Source organism: Aphelocoma coerulescens, chromosome 3 (assembly GCF_041296385.1).
Source record: "Aphelocoma coerulescens isolate FSJ_1873_10779 chromosome 3, UR_Acoe_1.0, whole genome shotgun sequence".
NCBI classification, from domain to species: Eukaryota; Metazoa; Chordata; class Aves; order Passeriformes; family Corvidae; genus Aphelocoma; species Aphelocoma coerulescens.
In genome coordinates, this window is record NC_091016.1 from 57,587,022 (window position 1) to 57,604,695 (window position 17,674).

At 36.7% G+C, this 17,674-nt stretch overlaps 1 protein-coding gene across 8 annotated transcripts in view; it reads right to left on the reverse strand.

Annotated features, from left to right (window-relative positions):
- The window catches only part of SASH1 (SAM and SH3 domain containing 1), a 535,562-nt gene that overhangs the window by 292,438 nt on the left and 225,450 nt on the right, over positions 1 to 17,674 (reverse strand). Inside the window, exons 1-2 of one of the 8 annotated variants that reach the window (XM_069010412.1) lie at positions 4,981 to 5,012; positions 4,780 to 4,850 (exon numbers count right to left, since the gene is read on the reverse strand). The exons of 6 other annotated variants lie outside the window; for them this stretch is intronic. In XM_069010412.1, the coding sequence (XP_068866513.1) occupies positions 4,780 to 4,841 (62 nt within the window). In that variant the 5' untranslated portion in view covers positions 4,842 to 4,850; positions 4,981 to 5,012. Of the gene's footprint in view, positions 1 to 4,779; positions 4,851 to 4,980; positions 5,013 to 17,674 lie in introns of those variants that run through there. One more of the 8 variants, XM_069010411.1, reaches the window with a different exon arrangement.

Here is a 17,674-nt window from a genome sequence, read left to right on the forward strand (position 1 = left end):
GCCAAGTGCTCCATTAGCATGTAAACCAGCAGATGCTTAGTTTCGACATCCTGCTTTGACTGGCATAAATAAGAGCAGGTAGGTGTACACCTAAGTGCTCTCTACAGGCTCTCAGTCAAATCTGAGAGGGCCAATTTAACAAGACAAATTGTCACCTCTAACTCACCACACAGTGGGTTTGTGGAAGGAACACCGCACAAGCCAAGTAAAACTAGCAATCGGAAACCCTGCCACACACGAACTCACTGTTACTGCTGCCGTGGTGCTTCTGCTCACTCCAGTATAAAGAAACAAAACCTCTCTGGAGGATGGTGTGCATCTTCTGAGATTATACTGATTATCTCCATACAAATTCACCCCTCACTTTCAAAATTAAGAAACCAAAGATTAAAAAAAACCACAAAAAACAAAAACCCCGACATGGTTATTGTTAAGCCTTTCGAATGACATTTAATAGACTAAAAGGTACAATGATAAGCTTATGACTACAATCCCTCTGGACTGGACTTCTGAATTAATGCAAGTAATGCGCTTTTTGATTTATGGAATGCAATCCTAACTAATCCCACGAAAAATGAGGTAAGGTAAAGATGAAGTCATGGACTACAACAGATAAGAATGCAATACAAAATGTCTGTGTACATAATCAGAAAGGCAATGCAGTTATGACTGTCAAAACAACAAATTGAAACAAGTTATCTAGCCAGACTGGTATTATAAGCCTGCTCTGTTACATACATGTTTACACATGTAGGCACACAAACTCAAAAATGTTTCAAAATGTTTAGATTATTATTTTAATGGTTCAGTTCAGTCAAAGACACTGGATGTTTCTCAGTGGAAGTTTCTTTGAGAGACAACCTTAACCAATCTGCTGTAGAAATAAGGTGGGTTAGAAAAATCTCAATAGTATAACAATAAAAAGCAAAGTTAAATGTTACTAAACAGATTAATACAGTGGAAGTAAATTTATTAGAAGCAATCTGTTACTGAAAATTTCACATCTGTTCCAAAAGACAAGATGAACTGGTTTGGTTTTGCACCTTGTACTGTCAGAAAATTGAGATCTTATTTGCTTAATTCTTGTACATGAAACATCTTGAAAAACATTGATTTATCCTATAAGATAAAGGCTTAAGGAACACTTTCTGGAACCAAGTATTTTTAAAAATCAATTTTGTTAATAAATATACACACAGTCTAGCAAAATAATTTTTTAAAACCATAGTTTGAGAAATGTAATAACTGAAGAAACCAAAACTACAGATCACCACAAAAAACCCCCTAACACTCCCCACCCCTAGAAGTTAATCAGTGCAGGATTATTTCTGAAAGGAAAGGTATCCCATCTGCCTGACAGAGAAACTTTATGATAGCCTTCATCCACCTAGGAGTACACGCACTCCAGGAATGCCTCAAAGTCACATTCACCTGACATAACCTATGGAGCTGTTTGGAATGCTTTCCCCTCCCATACACACATAGCCATCTTAATATGTCTAAAGTAATTGTTGTCCATACCAAAGCCAACATGTTTTACTTGAAGAGTTATTTTTAATAGCTACTTTGGAACATGAGATATTTTTGTGTTTACAAGTTTTTGATAGCGTAACTTTTCATTTGGTCTCTCCTTTGAGCAGCTGCAAAAGGCACAGCAGTTTCTTTCTGTGTTTTGATGTCCTGGCTGCAGCCCTTGACATAGCTACTAATACAAGAGAGCAAACAACACAGTAATAGAAGCTGTAAGCTGAAGGTTTTGAAAAAGCTACTTGATTTCTGAAAACAAAAGTAAACTTGAAAAAAAGAATGTAACAGGTGGCTGAATAAGGAAAAGTAAAACTAGAAGCATTTACATCCTAAAATAATCATTACCAAGGAAGCCTGCCAATCCAGACTAACTAGAATTTTTGCTGTATGTAAAGGATTCAAGACTGACTTCCCAGTTTCTGCAGCACTATTTTGTTTTACTGAAGTTTCTCAACAGAAGTTTGAAAGCAATCTGAGCTGAAAAAATAATTTAAAAGATCTGAGTATTTGCATTAATCCCAAATTCACTTTCTAATATTTCGTTTGATTGTTGAAATATAATGCAAATTAAGAATATCACTGCTAAAAAAAACCTTCATGTACAATGATGCCTAATATAAATGAGGATCACTGTGGTAAGCAGTATTAAAAAAAACAAATCCAAATCTATGACAAATTGTTAACTACAGCTAGCACAGCCAGCAAATTCAGGTGTCAAGAACCAGCACCCCCAAATCAAATGCAGATGAAAAGACAGACATGTCAGTACACCATTAACACCTGCAATGGGATACAGCTGTCAAGCTGTTGGATATCAGACTGCACAAGGTCATGAAAAACCACAACACTGACACTGTGTCATTTCCTCTGACCAACCTCCTTTGAGGTAGCTTTTCAAACAACATCTGGATTTGCATGCCTCTGTCCTTCTCACAAGGGTTCAAAGCACAAGCATAAAAAGCCTTTGCAAGCAGAAAAATTGACATGCACCTTCACATTTTTCTATTTTCTGATCTTTTTTGTCGTTTTTCTTCAGTAGAAAATAAAACCATAACAGGGTTTGGAACAGCATGGGGCACAGACTTCAATGTGGCATTTAAAGGAAAATCTGCTGTCTTTAGTATGTTTCAAGAAAAAATTATCTGTCTGCCAGGAATTCATTTTTAAGTTTCCTACACAACAAGAAGATATAATTTAAAAGCTGAAAAAGAATATGTAACCAGTGTTGACACTGATATAACTGCATTTTCAAGCACAGTTTCCTTTATGCATAGACCACTGGCAACTCTTCAGCAGAGAGTTTGTATATAATGTTACACAGACATATGGCTTCCTTCCCCCCGCTCAACCAATGCAACAAGGAATGACAATTCCCATGAGGTTTTTGTTCAACTTTGACATGAAATGTTCTTCCCTTTGGACATTTTCTACTTCTTAAAATTGACATTTTTCTACTCCACATCACCAAGCAATACAATATTATTTGTATTGGTAAGGGGCAATTGAATTTTTTTAGTGACTTTGAGTTTTTCTAGTTGTTTTTTTGGACAACAAATTTAATTTTTTTTTTTTAAGCCTCATCAAATATTTTAGCAAGCATTGAGTGAAAAAAGGAGGTGAGGGGAAAAGGACATCAGAAGCAAGGAAGTACTGTTTCATTATAAATTTAAATTTTTTTGTAACAAGTGGATAACATTATTTATCAGGTCACTGAATCCTATAAAAATTATTTGAACACAACATATGCTATTAAGTTGTTATTAACTTCTATGCTATTGAAAGGTTTCTTTAGGGATTAAATTACTTTAAGCACGGAAAGAATTTTGACTAATTGGACTTTAAATAAAAAGTTCATATATTTATGTAGGTACATAATCACACATTGGATGTGATTTTGTCTGTTGTGCTAGCTTCTCTTTCACCCCAGTATTAATTCTGCAATAAACTAAATAACCTATAGACTTTAAAAAACATATCAAATTTTGATCTATGTATGGTATTGAATAAATGTTTCCCTTAAGCAAGCAGAAAAAAAGAAAAACACCCCAAAAAAACCCAGAATAAAAAAAAAGTGCACCTGGGTATCCTCCAGCTAATTCATAAATGCCTTGCATAAAACATAAATTTTACAAGTACAGACTTAACTATACAATGAACTTTTACCACATCAAGTAGCCATGCCAGTGTAGATGGACTGTGCCAAGCCTTCATATGATTGTTCTGAATCAGGACATATTACAGCTCCATCACTTTCATCATTTAATAACCTTTTTTTTTAAAAAAAAGGACAAGTATCACCATTGTTATATTTCTGATAAAGCAACAATACAAATAAGCTGACTTCATTTGTAAAAAGGTGATCTACTGAAAAAAACATCCAACATTTTATGAGGAACTATTCTGCACTAGCACAACCTCCTTTATCTGCATCCAAAAATACCATCAATATAAATACTGCTGTTGGCATAGGCTAATGGGTATGCTTAAAATACTGTTGCTGAAAGCAATGCATTATTTAATCCAATGTATAAGCAAAACCCACACAGGATAAAGATTTAAAACCACAAACCCCCAAGCCCCTCCAAAAGAAACCAAAACTCAAGAGGAATCTTTAATTTCAAAGCCACAATTGAATAACAACATTTGTTCACAGTCCTTCAACAAGAGCAACACAGGTATTGCTATTCCCAGGACAATGCCAGAAATGCAAAAGAAAGTTTGTCACTCCTGCAGTCCACTACCTCACTCCTCATACACCTGGCTCAGGCAAAAATAAAACCCCTGTGGAATTTGCATGGCCTCAAAAGAAAATTTCCCCCTTATCATCTAAAACCCAAGTTCCTAAAAAATAGTCCATCCTTCCCTTTCACCCGGCTATGATGTATCACGAACAGTTAGTGCACAAAAGTAAATTCAAACATTATTTTTTCTCTGAAAAAAGTCACGGCTATGTGTTCAAATTCTTTTCCACACACATACGTAATTTATAAAGTAATGTACAATTTAAAAGACTACATATCACAACAAACCCAAGCCAGTAACAATCCAAACTCTGCTACTACGAAGCAGTGTGAAATAATGTTAAAGGAGGTGAGAAAAACAATATTTATTTCTATAGCTAAAACCAAAAAATTTGGAGGAAAAGTTGCCAAAACGTGAACCACTTCAGCTAACAAGCTTTTGTATTTTAAGACCAAACACAACAAGCTAATGCTAAACCATAGTTACATGAGGAAAAATGAGTCAGGATACCTGAAAACTGGACAATTGAGCAGATCTGCAGAGGAAACATCATCTTCTGTGTTCAAAAACATCAGTAACTACTGCAAGAGGAGCAGCATGTGGATATACATGTAGCCTCCTGGAATCCATTCTGTGCCACTTGTGCAGCCAGCTTAAGGTGTTAATTTACACACAGCTGATCCCTATATTCTTATGATGGAGAACACTTACCACAGCAATTAAATGTGGCCCCAAGTCATGAAGAGAAAGCTTCCACTTACCTGAAATGAAAAAAAGGAAAAAAGAAAATAAATAAGATTATTTAGCAGAAACTCAGTGTTTCAGGTCTGATATTTAAGAGAGGAAAATCAGTTTTTTTTAAAATTTTGACTTTTCCTTCTTCCCTTTACCTCCCTCCCAAAAAAAATCCCAACCAAACAACAACAACAAACTAAAGAAAAAAAAAAAAAAAACAAAAACAAACAAACAAACAACAACAACAAAAAAAACAAAACAAAAACAAGAAAACCAACTTTGCAGGGGATAAGAAACTATGGTAGTCTGCATGTGTACCACAACCAGCATGTATATTTAATCAACACACATCTTCATCAAAATGCCTTCTACCCAAAAGGCACAGAAATTCAAAATACCAGGAAAGGGATGTCCAGTTTAGGGTGACAGGGAGAACCAAGGTGGGGAGACAAATCCTGCAAAGCAGGAATGGGCAGAATGGCTGCTCTGGGCAATTCCCTGGCCAGGGGGCAAGATGCACAGCTCACTCTCCCACTTCCTCATGGGGGCCAAACCCTTCTACCTGAGGCAACAGCCAAAGGGTTACTCTGTCACAGCACACCTTAGGCAGCCTCACCCCTTCTGAATGGGTGGATTGATTTCAGTGGCCTTACGCAAAAGCAAGATAAAACTAAATTCATGCATCATTATAAACCCAGCAACTGTAAAACTGGCATAGTATTTAATCCCTTCTGCTTAAATAGTTCTTAATAACTGGAGTGGTGCAGATCAGAAGTCCTCCATAATTCATTAACTTTATAAGGAAAATGTGATAATAAAAATTAATTCAGTGAAATATGAAATGAGGTGGTGTCTGAAAGTTCCTGGAATATGGGATTTTAAAAAATAGAACATATTGTCTCCACTGTAGATGTGTATTTTTAAAATTCTGACATTCATTTCATTTTCACAGACATTCAAATCCTTTCTAAATACTAGTATATATTATCGAAGGGGTAGTTTGAGGGTACACCTCTCTTCAGCCACATGAAATACTTAATGTGTAAGGACACTTAAAAGAGGGTTAGGAGGAGAAAGAAAAAGAACAAAGTCCCTAATTTACTGTTGATAACCACCTTTGAACTGCACTACTTTTTTCTAAATTTGCCATCATAGGAAGTGTTTGAATCATTTAAAATATTATGTTATACATTTAAATAGGGAACTCTGAAAGCCTGTTAAGGAGAAACAAAGGATTCCCTACAGAGTATAGTTGACTATATAATAAACCTCTAATTGTCAGAAGATTTAAAATAGTTTGTATGCAGTTGCATCCTTCCAACAGATATTTAAAGTCCGTCCTTTTGCTTGTTTTTTTTTTTTTTTTTTCTTCTTAGCATAGCAAAAATGTTCCTGGTATTTTGGAGACAGAGATGCCATAAAATTAGCATAAGGCTGTGTCATGCAGTACAGCTGTAGAGCCCCTTTCACCTGTTACCCACCTCTTCTCTCTCAACAGAGAGAGGGGAAGATGGGTCAGGGACCAGAAAAAACACGATGGGGATGACACAACACCAAAAATCTTCCTTTGTCAATCTCTGTAAAGCTCTTCATTAACTCTCATTTTTTCTAAAATTTGTATAATTGGTAAGTAAACTAAAACATTGCAAGAAATACATTTCCCTTCAGCCTTTTGCTTAATGTTTTCACAATACTCATAGCTGAGACACTGCTTTTCTGTATCCTTTCATCCAAAGAGACACTGCAGGAAAGGACTCAAATGCTAAGGCCCTAAAAAATGCTCAAATTGGACAAAAAAATCACATTCATGATGCATTTGACAAACTAGGATTGGGGACATAGAGCACAGGTCAGATAATTTTTCTAAGGTATCTGTTATTTCTATCACTATCCTACAGCATAGTTGGAAACCCAGAACAGTCAGCTTGTAACAAACATATATAAGCATTAAGAGTTACTAAACTGTAAGCAGCAATCCTGGAAAGGGTTATCAAAATGTTTAACTTTGGTGGCTGTCAGAATGACTGGGTGGCATCTGATATAGTTAGAAATGATCTCACAATTTGCTGCTGTTGTTCCTCCCAGGCAGGCCTGCACAGCAAGCTGTGCTTCCTCCTTCCATGTCACCCTGCTGTTACATCACCTAACACGCATTACAAAAATCTCACATTTCGCTTTTAATTAAAATAAGAAAATTAACAAAAGCAAAAAAGAAAAGCCATCTACTTTCTACACACTTTAGTTCTAGTAGTTAATTGCAAAGCTAATTAAGACTCTGTCCTCCCTCCAAAATATGACATTGTAAATGTGCTATTGCTACATATATTTAACATACAGACTCCTCTTTATTATACCTTGCGTCACCATCCTAAACACGATTTTATTATTTAAAAAAACCCCACAAGCCAAATCCACAGTGCATAGGTAGTAAAGGTGCTGGTGTAAGATTCACTAATATGAACAGTTATAGCTGTATCCAGAAGAGAGAACCTGTGCTGCAAGATAAGCCCTTGGCCTGAATGGCTTTCTGCCAACTTTCCAGACTTCAGCCTCAGAGGAAGACACCTTGAAATCCCAGATCAGAAAAACTTGTGTATAGAAGTTAACTTTGCCTCAGAGTCACTTTAGCTTCAAGTCTACATGCTTTGCAAAACTGGCATTATAGAAAATCAAAACCTGAGTATGCTATGCAGTTAAGCCTATCTTTATTTAATTCTAGATGTAAAGAAAGCTAAATCATGAAAAATTATGGCTATTTCACATATGAAAACACAGTCTGTTACAGTCCAGAACCAAAACAGTGCAAGCAACAAACAGGAAAGTTCTTCTGGTTTTAAGATTGTTTCTGTCCTGCTACCTGTCAACATCTACATATATTTTATTTTAAGTAAAATCTGAAGTATCCTGAAGTCAGACTGTTCCTCTTCTGCCCCATAAAGCCTGAGCAGTCTGGGCACTGACACACAGGACCCTGCCTTGCTGCTAAGTACTGTGCATAAGGGAAACAACACACCATTTCTCTTTCTAGCAAGCTCACTCAAGAATATCTATAAGCCCTTAATCTGTATTGCAACCAACCATTTTTATTCTCCTTCATTAGACTCAGTTTAAAGGGATTTGTTTCTGCACCAACTGCGGTGAACTCACAAAAATGCCTGTAAGGTGGAGATAAGCTATGACCACAGTTGCTGCTCTATTAGTTTGCTTGCATGGTGGATGTTTTTGTGATTATAGTTACTCCGCGATTTAACGGTGGGAGGCTAATGGAAATGTTACTTGCTATGGTAGCAAGCTAAATCAGTTGGGGGAAGGAAAAGAAATGTGTTTACACTTGAAGATGTCACATAAAACAGTGGGAAGTTCCCACCCCTGACACAAGAACTGGCATGCTCATTCAAGGACTCATCTACACTATTACATGCTCCTTCACTCTTAGAAATCTATTAATTTACAGTTATTTGCATTGATTTTATAGGAGATTTGTAAGTTCTGCAGTAATTTATGGACTACTGAAGAAATTAACTGTGCTTCTTCCAAAGATAAGAATTATTGATAACAAGGCCTTGTCATGAGTTACTGAACACATCACCAAGAGTCTGGATTTTTTGTTGTAAACTCTACATTAATTACAACAGAACGGATAGGTAGATTCTATCTGTCCCACAAAGAATTTCTTTGCTGATTCCTGACAGTAATCCACCAGCAGGAAATGTAATCAGCCAGATAATGTCAGCTCAACCTCTGAGGTCTTGTTAAGTTAGAGAGATTTAAAATAATGTAGTTACTGCATATATCATCTCACTGGTAAGGGCACTGTGTTCTCAAAAAAATACCCTAAATTAAGTGGAAGTCAAAAAAGAAAATCTGAAAATATGTGCTGCACAAAATACAATTTCATCATATTTTGAGAGCTATGTTGACTGTGGCACTGAAAAAATTGACAGATGCCCAGTGATTGAGAATGAACTTCTTCTAGAACATACAATGTATAAACCATGAGAACATGTTTTCAAGACCAATGTTTGTCACTTAATATTAAAAAAAAACACTTTGTAAAGTTGTGGGCAGGACGTGTGTATATTACTTTAATAAAGTATGAGTTGCTTGATGAAATAGGCTTGCAGATATTAGTTCTGGCATATTTTTTCAAATTTTCCATACAAATATGAAATAAATTTACTTCCAATAAAAAACAAATATCTAATTTTTCTTCTTCGCTCAGCACTTTGCTCAGTAACTGTGAACATAATTAATGCCAATGTTGGGTGAATCCCTTTCAATATAAAGGATGTCACTACATAAAGCTTAATTCCTGATTCTGTAGCATAGAACCATACTACAGAAATGCAGTACCAGTCAGTGCTAATCATAAAATCCCTGCCAAACCATGTCCTCCTTTGAGGAATCTTTTGTTTCTATGTATATCTTCTTGATAATCAAAAATTTTCCTTTTCACTAACAGGCCTTCAGTACTGCATATGGCATCTTAGCATCTAAATGACCTATTAATGCATACAAATATAAACCCAAAACTAAATACCAAGCAGATAAAACTTGCATATGTAGATATATTCCATAACAGTAAAAGTATGGATTGTGCAGTGTTGGTGCCGAACGTTTTATCTCTGTGCAGCCCCTGCTCAGTGGACACTCAGACTTTATCTTTGTGAAAGTCTGTGTTGGCCTGAATTATATTTATGGCATCCTAGCAAAATCCCAGCAGAATTGTTAAATTGGTTGTGGTTAATTATACACTGCTCAGTCAGAGAAGAATCTGAGTGGTGCAGAAACTCTGATGAACTCTGAACCCTTCTAAGAGGATACACACAGGCATGCATACCCAAGGTAGTTGTGCACTGGAGGCACTAAAGTTATTTACATGCAGTCTAACAAGACCAAACAAGGCAGATGATCCACAGCCAATGGGATTAGTTCTCCATAGAGCACTCACCAGGATCTTGAGTACTAGATGAGGCAGTTGCTTTTGGGGAGTAGCAAACATAGGGAATGGCATGCTGTAATTCTCACAGAAAGGACTTGGCTGTAAGCAGCCTGGGCAACTGCAGTGTAATGGTTGAGCCTTTGACTTTCCAATGTTCTTTCAAACAGACTTTGTAACCCTTTAGAAGCAGGGATGAAATTATTGCTAAAATGTAGTAATATGTTATCTCACTTGGGCCTTAGAAATAACCCACAGCATAAATAGTGAACAAACCAGTATATTTTCAAATTATCTTAATATTCCTTAAAGCTAATTGTCACAAGAAGTCTTTTGTGTAAAACTGAGAGTTGCTTGAAGATGACAAAATAAAGAGATACAAAACACCCCCCCCCGAACATGACTATCATTCTAGTTTCAAATGCAGTCCCATTTATCCCTATGTGCCTCCTTTTAGCGTATCTTTACCATAAGCATGTGAACAAACTAATAAAATGAACGTGACAGAATGGTGGAGAAAAGAGACCCCTTGATTTTGACTGACCGTGTCAATACACGAGCTAGAAGATTGGAATTTGTACAATCCCGAGTTGATGTCGCCAGGAGTGGGAAGAGAAATATGAACATAGAATATGTTACAGACAAGCAAAATCAACATCTAACTGGACATCAGATATAATTTCTATTTGATGAAGCAACCAATTTTAACACAGATGTTCTTTTGACATACACTAACAGCTGTATACTGAGTGCACCTATAAGCAGTTTGTAAATGCCTTTCATTGAAAGCATTTTCTCTAATTTTTATTGCCTAAAAGATTTATCTGAACAGTGTAGGCACAGACATGGTTACCCAGAATTAGCATTCCAAGTGCTACCAGATCATGTGCAATATACCAGCCTTGTAAACCCTCACACTATATTTTGTGTCTGGAAATTTGTGAAGTGTAACATTATTTGACTGTCTCATTTTTTAACAGCACACAGCCCTGCTTTCCTCCATCATCGCCTGTTGCCATGCTCCCACCTATCTCCATAACAAATGAGCCCTCAGTGTTTGATCAAAATTCATCGCTACAGCTGACTGCTGCAGTTCTGCACTCATCTACAGGAGTAAAACAGGCTGTGGGGCTGATTAGTGATCAGCTGGGCTATACACTGCTCCTGAAAAAATGTTGCTACTGACAGTCATAGTTCATTTACGCCTCATTGTGACAGATGCACAGAAAGTCATGAAGAGAAGGTCGGGAGCCACTTAAGACATACTTAGACCATTAAAATGGGCAGTGTGAACCTCTCTAGGTAAGTCACAATGAGACACAGTAGACAAGCAATATCACAAAACACTGGGTTTACTGTGTGGTAGAATATTACCATATGTCAAGGCCATCACACTGAAGGCAGAGTCACTCACTAGCTCACCAGTCACTCCAGGCTCACTAGAGCAGGACAGACACAAACCCTGAGCCAAGCTGTCTGATCTGTACAGGGCAGCTAGAAGTGACTAACAGCTGTAATCTACCCAAGAGCCAAGGCAGATGTTTGCTTGGCTGGGGAGCCCGGAGAGATATTGTCTGCTGTGGCAGACCACTACTTAAAATTCTGGCCATCCCAAGTAATTTCATCCATTGCTGTTAAAGGACACGTCCCCTTACTGCTCATGTGGTACAGGTTATAAAGTTTATTTAAATATCTGCACTGGTTTTCACTGGGGTAGAGTTAATTTTCTTTATAATGGCTAGTATGGGGCTGTGTTTTAGATTTGTGCTGGAGACAAATTTCTGCTACTGTTAAGCATCAAGGCCTCCTCTGCATTTCAGCCCACCCCACCAGTGAGGAGGTGGGAGTGTACAAAAATCTGGAAGGGAACACAGCCAAAGCAGCTGACCCCATCTGACCCAAGGTATATCCTATATATACCATACAACATGCTCACTGTAGAAAACTGGGGTAAGAAGAAGGAACAGGACATGTAGAATGATGATGTTTGTCTTCCCGAGTCACCATACATATAATGGAGCCCTGCTTTCCTGGGAAGAGCTGAACACCTGCCTGCCCATGGGAAGTAGTGAACAAATTCCTTGTTTTGCTTTGCCTGTGTGCACAGCTTTTGCTTTAACAATTAAACTCTCCGTATCTCAACCCTTGAGTTTTCTTTTGATTCTCTCCCCTAACTCGCTGCGGGGAGTGAGCAAGCGGCTGAGATGCCAGCTGGTATTAACCCACAGCATTGTCCTGGTTAAAAACTCAGTCAGAGGAGTCTTCTAATGGAAAACAGAGCTACCTACCCTGTGGTCAGCAAGGCATCTAGAAATGATAAAGGGTTTTGCACAAACAGACAAGAAGGTGGATGAGAAGACTTCATCTCAGAAATATGAGCTATTTCCAAGATATATTGGGTTTGGAGGGAGGAACAAAACACAGAGCTTAGTAAGGAAGGAACACAAGTGATCCTTCCATATACTTAGTATGCCTTGCATATACACGAGCACAGAAATGTCAAGAATGTAAGCAGTTACATAATCAGGAAAGTTAAACTTCTAGGAGAAAAACACATAACAGTATTTAGGATCAGGAAAGAGCTGCAAGGTTGGGTCAGTAGGATATTGTTTTCAGAGCAAGGAGGTATTTACAAGCATTGCATTAGGCTCTGGTGTTATCTGTGAAATGGCTGATAGCCATGGCAGCAACGACCACACAGTGTGTTCAGCTCTGTGGGAGCCCAGATAGAACAGCACTGCCCAGAGGGAACAGACCAGTTCATGGAACCAATGCTTAATGTGTCTAAGGAGGGCAGTATATTGAGCTTTGTGTAACTACCACAAAGATCAAATAACGGCTTTGAGTTGGGCCTGTGAAGAAGATCATGAAAAAGGAAGAAAAGCTGATTTCACACTAAGAAAACTTAAGATTATCAAGTTGCTGAGCACTGTGAAAAAACAAACAAAAGACCCCCAAACTCTACACAAACTCTAGGAAGCTATCACAAATTTCTTCTTCCTACAGCTCAAGATAGTCACCTCTGCTACCTTCCCAATATAAAACTACAGACCAGCTCATTAATTCCCTCAGCTCTACTCTCAGAACAATAAATGTAAAGCATTTAAAAGAAATAATAAATTGCAGCAACTCTTAGAGGTATTGCAGCTCCCTTCTTTTGTCTACTTTCTGTGTAGTATTAATATGCTCCAGACACTCTTAAGTCAAACCCAAAACACAGCTTGTGGAATGGCAAAGGGCACATGTCCACAGAAGAACACCAGCACAACTCTGAAGTTTTATTGTCACATAGCTCTACTGAAATAATCATCTGTAAATATGAAAAACATTATAGATATTGAAACTTGATATTTAATAAGTGTGTACACACTCTTGTATATAGACAAACCTACAAAACATTATTTAATTTCCTCACTTCAATTTTTTAAAAAGGATTATCCTAAATTTCTATCAGTTTTACCTAAATGTTTACTTTTTTTCAGGAGAGAGTAAAAATATTGAAAAATGGAGACCATAGAGTATAGAAGATGTCCTGCTCTTATATCACTGCACTGTGTTTCTGAATATCCACACTTGCAATTGGTGATTCTTTCACAAGCATTCTAGATTAAATAAATGAAGCCACATAAGTCCTGTATGTCAAAATGCACAGAGCTGACACAAACAGCTTTTCACTGAAGATTTTTGAAGTCATAAATTTGGAATAAAGGAAAGGGATATATAAGGATTCATTATATTCTTTATCCCATAAACTTCAATTTAGAAAAAACTAAACACATAAAACAAGATTACAATTTTATAACTCTATCATATACTATAAATTAAATCCTTGGAACTCCTTCTGCTTTTCCTTATTCTGTCAGCTTATGCCTGTAGAGTGCAATACCCCACAATGGAGGTGTACGAATTCTCTGTCAGTATAGTAGCAACATTATTTTGCAAATACTGTTTTCCTAAAGCAGATGTTTTGAGTTCACCCTACGGCAGTAAATACTTCACAGTAAACCTCCTGCTTAAACTATTCTTTTACAGCTGACAAAGATTTTAACCCACCAGCTACCATCTATGCACCTGAAGTATCACCTTGGAAAAGGTACCAAGTAGCTTGGTGGCAGGAGGGATAGAAAAAACTGTATGAAGTAACCTGCATATGTGCAAACTGTGAGGGCTACAGACAAAAAAATAAGGAAACAAAAAAATGGGGCTGGTAAAATGCTGGGTAAGAGAAAACCAAAAAACCCTAAAACCTTATCGTACCTCCACCACGCCTCATAATCAAGGCTCAAACATGTTGAAAGCTACTATTCAGTAGCATGCTCAATGATCAGCAGTCTTTGGGGATTTAGTGTTCATTTAGCATGAATCTGCAAAATTCTACACCAAAGGCTGTATCAAGGAGTTACGATTTCAGGGCTGTGCACATAGTGGGAAACAGAACTCCTTTGGTGGGTGTTTTGATGGGTGACACAGATTAAGGTATCAATTTATATCAAAAGGTATAATTTCCCATATAAATAGGCTTATAAAAGCTGTTATTTAAATCCATTAAAAGGAGTTTTTTAGGGCATCTCAGAAACAAGAATTAAGTCTTTAGAGGAGGGTATCTACAGGAGCATTTTCCAATTGAGATGCCCACTGTGATTCAAATATGAACTTCTCAACTTGCATTTAGAGTTTTCACAATGCTACACCTTTAAGTAAAACTTGCAAAATAAATCAGCTCATTACAAGAACAAAAAGCCACATCTTCCTAAACTGTTTATCTAAGAACTGACAGTCATAGGTTTTTTAATTATAATGGAGTCCTATAAATTATAACAACATGAGAGATGAAATTGCAAAAAAGCTTCCAAGATTTGAAATGACAAGCCAAGTCATATTAAAGTGTAAGTGGCAATATTCCTGAGGCATGATAGAAAAACTGATAAACACTGCTGACTCATATAGAAGAAGCCAGTATCTTCAACAAAACCCACTGAAGCAGCAAGTAAAAGAATTTGTACTAGATGGTTAGACCCTATCTAGTCAAGGGCATATTGGCTGCTGAAGCAAAATAAAGCAACTGTAAAGCTGACTTCATGCTTTTCATCTAAATTCTCTTAGTCTGCCTTGCCCTGGTGGCTCAGATTTGTTGCTTTTGAGCAATTTGTTTTAATAATCCTCCAGAAACCATCTCAGCAACATTATTGTGCAAGGGATTATCATGAAAAAAGTAATAGCATGCTTTACATATCTGCTCATTAAAACACAACATTTAGGTGCTGGGGAACTATGCTTAGAGCACTCTAGAATGATGCAGAATTTTGGAACAGAGGACAGCAGTAATAAACAATTCTGTAGTAATGAAAAAATCACTGAAGGAATTTATAAAGAGGTCACAAGCACTTCAAACAACAGCATTTCAGTTCACATCTGTTTTCCAGTCAACAGCACTCATAATTAGTTATTGCTATGCTCGTGTCCACATTTTCCCTTCTCAAATCATGTCCTCAGTGTTTTTTAAGATCTTCAGTAACTAAGTCAAATGAATATACAAGGAGGGAAAATATATAAAAGTGAAGAGCATATGACTTTCTCTAGCCCCACTCAGTTTTATCTGAGCACAGTTGAGTTTTTATCTATCTGTATTCCTACAGAGAAAGGAAACTGGATAAACTCTTCCTTTATTTTTATTTTGTTTTCTTTTGGTTAAATATTTCATGATATATACTCACAATGTATATAAAATACACAAAAATATTGCTGTACTATTGTATTGTTTCAATATTTACATAAGGGGAATAGAAAAGGGATGTGTTTCAGAAATCTCGTGTCAGACCTTCCATGACAGGAAAACAAAATAAAAATAAATAAATCATTAAAATAATTCAGCTGAAAGGGATACTAGAAAGGAGAGGGGGAAATAGGGAGCCATTTGTCACCCCTATCAGCTGTAAAGATGAATATTTATCATGAAAAGTCTCTTGGCCAAATCTGTAATGTGGCACTCAAGTCCACTGAAATACACTGTTTAGGTCCACTGCCCTTAGATCTCATTCAGAACCTCTAACTTAGAGCTTAAATTGTTTTGTTTCATTGAGATTGAAATGTTATCCCCAAATATATGTCACTCAGGGCCTTATATGAATTCTTTTTCCAGCATTTTCCTATTTATGGCTTTTCCCTTCCTTTCTGAAACACTATCACTTCCAATGGGTATTTTACAGAACTTGACAAGGTTAAAAAATTAGAGAGGTTTTCTATAACCTCTATACCATTTCTATAAATTGTAGAAAATGCTGTTTGCATGCAATTTCTAACAAGCCTGTTGCAAATTGAGGCATATCAACGACATTTCCCTTTCCTTATATGATTTGCAGTTACTTAAGGAGCAATTCATTGTATTCCCTGGTTCGATTCAATCATTTGTGATATGTGATATGTCTCAGCAGTACTGCCTCCTGAGTTTTAGTAGCCAGCACATTGATATATTTGCATTTAAAAACCTATGCTTCCAAGTAATCAAAGGTTGTAGTTACAACATCTGGTGTACAGCATGTAAGTGACGCATGAAACATTGTTTATAAGGTCAGGGATAAATCTTTTATGTCAGGAGTGATGTCTCTTTGTTTACAAAAAAAAAATAAAAAGAGCAAACGTAAAGAGGACAGGGGCAAAGATTAAGATCCATTTTCATTAACTTTTCAAAAGTAGACAGAATTTTATTAATTTATTTAATTTTGTCAAACCTCTCGTCCTTGAAGTAGGAGCATGGCAACTAAAGAAGTACTAAGTTTATTTAACATTTTCAGAGTGCTTTGACCCATTAAATACAAATTATCAAGTTCTTTCAAATGTGCCTTCGGTCAGTTGGTTCCTATCTACATGGATAACCAGCATACAGAATATCATGTTTTAATGGTCTTGCATTCAGCTTGATTTCCTAATGTATTCAGGGTCAAATCAGTCATAACCCTTTTCTCCAGTTCCTCAGTCCTCAGATCACATTTGTTCTTCCTCTTACTTTTTATCAGTTACTGGAGTCAAGCCTAGGGGTATTATTTCCATTTGTGCAGCTCTGTAGCATCAGTGCATATTTGGAGGATATACAAAAAGCCCTGTTGTGGTCTTCCCTCTTATTTTCTTTCTTATTGTTAAGGATATCTCTTTCAGTGCTTTTAGCAAACATGTGCTGGCTTCAAATTCTGTTTTCATTTCTGTAGTTTGCTCTGTGGTGCTGATACATCTCATGAGCACTGATGGGAATAGACTCTTAAGGAACTAAAAAAGACCTACAGGCCTAAATAGGATGAATACATGCTAGTTAGAAGTCCTAAGGGATGAAAAAAAAAAAAAAACTTCCTAACCTGAATGCTTATATTGAGACTTTTTCCTTCAAGTGAAAAAAAACCAGCATAAAATCTGCTGTAACAATTGCATTTTAATATCTTTTACTGCTGGATCCAAGCTACAAAACCACACATTCTAAAAAATTACTTTTTTTCCTGACGGCACAATAAATACATGAGATTAATGTCTATGAAAAAAACCCCAGTTATTATTTTGACCTTGTTCCCTCTTTGCTGCTAATTATGATTAATTATTCTGAATGGTGATTCTCTCTGAGAAATAATGCACACAATGCAGCATGACACAGCCCTTTCACAGGATCAGTAGCTGTCATATAAGAGAGACTCCTGCAGCTTAGACTGTGTTTCCCATAGCTCACATTGTACAGGAGGAAACTACAAA